Source organism: Procambarus clarkii, chromosome 13, assembly GCF_040958095.1.
Source record: "Procambarus clarkii isolate CNS0578487 chromosome 13, FALCON_Pclarkii_2.0, whole genome shotgun sequence".
NCBI lineage: Eukaryota > Metazoa > Arthropoda > Malacostraca > Decapoda > Cambaridae > Procambarus > Procambarus clarkii.
In genome coordinates this window covers 27,557,514-27,562,422 of record NC_091162.1, presented here as the reverse complement: position 1 = coordinate 27,562,422, position 4,909 = coordinate 27,557,514, and the positions used below count along the sequence as shown (strand labels likewise).

The 4,909-nt window shown below is 59.6% G+C and overlaps 1 protein-coding gene across 1 annotated transcript; it reads left to right on the top strand.

Annotated features, from left to right (window-relative positions):
• The first annotated feature begins 2,079 nt into the window (after nucleotides 1-2,079).
• On the top strand, nucleotides 2,080-4,482 carry LOC123750592 (uncharacterized). Its single transcript, XM_045732696.2, has one exon. It carries the CDS (start codon nucleotides 2,080-2,082, stop codon nucleotides 4,480-4,482), a length of 2,403 nt encoding a protein of 800 aa, XP_045588652.2.
• Nucleotides 4,483-4,909: the final 427 nt, after the last annotated feature.

The window sequence follows — 4,909 nt, the reverse complement described above, 5'->3', positions numbered from 1 at the left end:
TCCCTGCTCACACAGGCCACACCTGCTCCTGCTCCCTGCTAACACAGACCACACCTGCTCCTGCTCCCTGCTCACACAGGCCACACCTGCTCCAGCTCCCTGCTCACACAGGCCACACCTGCTCCTGCTCCCTGCTCACACAGGCCACACCTGCTCCTGCTCCCTGCTCACACAGGCCACACCTGCTCCTGCTCCCTGCTAACACAGACCACACCTGCTCCTGCTCCCTGCTCACACAGGCCACACCTGCTCCAGCTCCCTGCTCACACAGGCCACACCTGCTCCTGCTCCCTGCTCACACAGGCCACACCTGCTCCAGCTCCCTGCTCACACAGGCCACACCTGCTCCTGCTCCCTGCTAACACAGACCACACCTGCTCCTGCTCCCTGCTCACACAGGCCACACCTGCTCCAGCTCCCTGCTCACACAGGCCACACCTGCTCCTGCTCCCTGCTCACACAGGCCACACCTGCTCCAGCTCCCTGCTCACACAGTCCACACCTGCTCCTGCTCACACAGACCACACCTGCTCCTGCTCCCTGCTCACACAGGCCACACCTGCTCCAGCTCCCTGCTCACACAGTCCACACCTGCTCCTGCTCACACAGACCACACCTGCTCCTGCTCCCTGCTAACACAGACCACACCTGCTCCTGCTCCCTGCTCACACAGCCTGCTCCTGCTCCCTGCTCACACAGCCTGCTCCTGCTCCCTGCTCACACAGCCTGCTCCTGCTCCCTGCTCACACAGACCACACCTGCTCCTGCTCCCAGCTCGCAGACCACACCTGCTCCAGCTCCCTGCTCACACAGTCCACACCTGCTCCTGCTCACACAGACCACACCTGCTCCTGCTCCCTGTTCACACAGGCCACACCTGCTCCTGCTCACATAGACCACACCTCCTCCTGCTCCCTGCTCACACAGGCCACACCTGCTCCCTGCTCACACAGGCCATACCTGCTCCTGCTCCCTGCTCACACAGGCCATACCTGCTCTTGCTCCCTGCTCACACAGGCCACACCTGCTCCTGCTCCCTGCTCACACAGGCCACACCTGCTCCCTGCTCACACAGGCCATACCTGCTCCTGCTCCCTGCTCACACAGGCCACACCTGCTCCTGCTCCCTGCTCACACAGGCCATACCTGCTCCTGCTCCCTGCTCACACAGGCAACACCTGCTCCTGCTCCCTGCTCACACACGCCACACCTGCTCCTGCTCCCTGCTCACACAGGCCACACCTGTTCCTGCTCCCTGCTCACACAGACCACACCTGCTCCTGCTCCCTGCTCACACAGGCCACACCTGCTCCCTGCTCACACAGGCCATACCTGCTCCTGCTCCCTGCTCACACAGGCCACACCTGCTCCTGCTCCCTGCTCACACAGGCCATACCTGCTCCTGCTCCCTGCTCACACAGACCACACCTGCTCCTGCTCCCTGCTCACACAGGCCACACCTGCTCCTGCTCCCTGCTCACACAGGCCACACCTGCTCCTGCTCCCTGCTCACACAGGCCATACCTGCTCCTGCTCCCTGCTCACACAGGCCACACCTGCTCCTGCTCCCTGCTCACACAGGCCACACCTGCTCCTGCTCCCTGCTCACACAGGCCATACCTGCTCCTGCTCCCTGCTCACACAGGCCACACCTGCTCCTGCTCCCTGCTCACACAGGCCATACCTGCTCCTGCTTACACTGCGGAAATACATACGAATAATGTATGGATGTATTGACGGGCGCCTGACAGCTGGATGGACAGCGCTTCGGATTCGTAGTCCTGAGGTTCCGGGTTCGATTCCCGGTGGAGGCGGAGACAAATGGGCAAAATGTTTCTTTCACCCTGATGCCGCTGTTACCTAGCAGTAAATAGGTACCTGGGAGTTAGACAGCTGCTATGAGCTGCTTCCTGGGGGTAGAAGCTTGGTCAAGGACCGGGCCGCGGGGACGCTAACCCCGAAATCATCTGAAGATAACCTCAAGATACACATACATGTAGCGCATGTTATGCGCCCGCCAGCAACACCATCACAGAACGATTTAAGTGTTAAAGAAGATTATGTGAAGCAAGCGAGGAGATGCCTCGCACCAGTGAGATGCCTCGCAGCAGTGAGGAGATGCCTCGCACCAGTGAGATGCCTCGCAGCAGTGAGGAGATGCCTCGCACCAGTGAGATGCCTCGCAGCAGTGAGGAGATGCCTCGCACCAGTGTGGAGATGCCTCGCACCAGTGAGATGCCTCGCACCAGTGAGGAGATGCCTGGCACCAGTGAGGAGATGCCTCGCACGAGTGAGGAGATGCGTCGCACCAGTGAGATGCCTCGCAGCAGTGAGATGCCTCGCAGCAGTGAGGAGATGCCTCGCACCAGTGAGGAGATGCCTCGCACCAGTGAGGAGATGCCTCGCACCAGTGAGGAGATGCCTCGCACCAGTGAGGAGATGCCTGGCACCAGTGTGGAGATGCCTGGCACCAGTGAGGAGATGCCTCGCACCAGTGAGGAGATGCCTCGCACCAGTGAGGAGATGCCTCGCACCAGTGAGGAGATGCCTGGCACCAGCGTGGAGATGCCTGGCACCAGTGAGGAGATGCCTCGCACCAGTGAGGAGATGCCTCGCACCAGTGAGGAGATGCCTCGCACCAGTGAGGAGATGCCTGGCACCAGTGTGGAGATGCCTGGCACCAGTGAGGAGATGCCTCGCACCAGTGAGGAGATGCCTGGCACCAGTGTGGAGATGCCTGCCACCAGTGAGGAGATGCCTCGCACCAGTGAGGAGATGCCTCGCACCAGTGAGGAGATGCCTCGCACCAGTGAGGAGATGCCTGGCACCAGTGTGGAGATGCCTGGCACCAGTGAGGAGATGCCTCGCACCAGTGAGGAGATGCCTCGCACCAGTGAGGAGATGCCTCGCACCAGTGAGGAGAGGCCTCGCACCAGTGAGGAGATGCCTCGCACCAGTGAGATGCCTCGCACCAGTGAGATGCCTCGCACCAGTGAGGAGATGCCTCGCACCAGTGAGGAGATGCCTCGCACCAGTGAGGAGATGCCTCGCACCAGTGAGGAGATGCCTCGCACCAGTGAGGAGAGGCCTCGCACCAGTGAGGAGATGCCTGGCACCAGTGAGGAGATGCCTCGCACCAGTGAGGAGATGCCTGGCACCAGTGAGGAGAGGCCTCGCACCAGTGAGGAGACGCCTCGCACCAGTGAGGAGACGCCTCGCACCAGTGAGGAGATGCCTCGCACCAGTGAGGAGATGCCTCGCACCAGTGAGGAGATGCCTCGCACCAGTGAGGAGATGCCTCGCACCAGTGAGGAGATGCCTCGCACCAGTGAGGAGATGCCTGGCACCAGTGAGGAGACGCCTCGCACCAGTGAGGAGACGCCTCGCACCAGTGAGGAGATGCCTCGCACCAGTGAGGAGATGCCTCGCACCAGTGAGGAGATGCCTCGCACCAGTGAGGAGATGCCTCGCACCAGTGAGGAGATGCCTCGCACCAGTGAGGAGATGCCTCGCACCAGTGAGGAGATGCCTCGCACCAGTGAGGAGATGCCTCGCACCAGTGAGGAGATGCCTCGCACCAGTGAGGAGATGCCTGGCACCAGTGAGGAGACGCCTCGCACCAGTGAGGAGACGCCTCGCACCAGTGAGGAGATGCCTCGCACCAGTGAGGAGATGCCTCGCACCAGTGAGGAGATGCCTCGCACCAGTGAGGAGATGCCTCGCACCAGTGAGGAGATGCCTCGCACCAGTGAGGAGATGCCTCGCACCAGTGAGGAGATGCCTCGCACCAGTGAGATGCCTCGCACCAGTGAGATGCCTCGCACCAGTGAGGAGATGCCTCGCACCAGTGAGGAGAGGCCTCGCACCAGTGAGGAGATGCCTCGCACCAGTGAGGAGATGCCTCGCACCAGTGAGATGCCTCGCACCAGTGAGATGCCTCGCACCAGTGAGGAGATGCCTCGCACCAGTGAGATGCCTCGCACCAGTGAGATGCCTCGCACCAGTGAGGAGAGGCCTCGCACCAGTGAGGAGATGCCTCGCACCAGTGAGGAGATGCCTCGCACCAGTGAGGAGAGGCCTCGCACCAGTGAGGAGAGGCCTCGCACCAGTGAGGAGATGCCTCGCACCAGTGAGGAGAGGCCTCGCACCAGTGAGGAGATGCCTCGCACCAGTGAGGAGAGGCCTCGCACCAGTGAGGAGACGCCTCGCACCAGTGAGGAGATGCCTCGCACCAGTGAGGAGAGGCCTCGCACCAGTGAGGAGATGCCTCGCACCAGTGAGGAGAGGCCTCGCACCAGTGAGGAGATGCCTCGCACCAGTGAGGAGAGGCCTCGCACCAGTGAGGAGAGGCCTCGCACCAGCCGTGACGCAGCACCTCGCGGGGCTCGTCAAGGAGGCACCAAACTTACCAGAACCCAAGATTTGGAAACAAATAAGGAAACGTCGTGCTGGTCTCTGTGCTGCGGGTCAGTACACAAGTAATGGGAAGCGTCGAATCATGTCAGATATAACACAGAAATTGTGTTATACCTGAAACTCCACAGAAATTGTGTTATACCTGAAACTCCACAGAAATTGTGTTATACCTGAAACTCCACAGAAATTGTGTTATACCTGAAACTGCACAGAAATTGTGTTATACCTGAAACTGCACAGAAATTGTGTTATACCTGAAACTCCACAGAAATTGTGTTATACCTGAAACTCCACAGAAATTGTGTTATACCTGAAGCTGCACAGAAATTGTGTTATACCTGAAACTGCACAGAAATTGTGTTATACCTGAAACTGCACAGAAATTGTGTTATACCTGAAACTGCACAGAAATTGTGTTATACCTGAAACTCCACAGAAATTGTGTTATACCTGAAACTGCACAGAAATTGTGTTATACCTGAAACTCCACAGA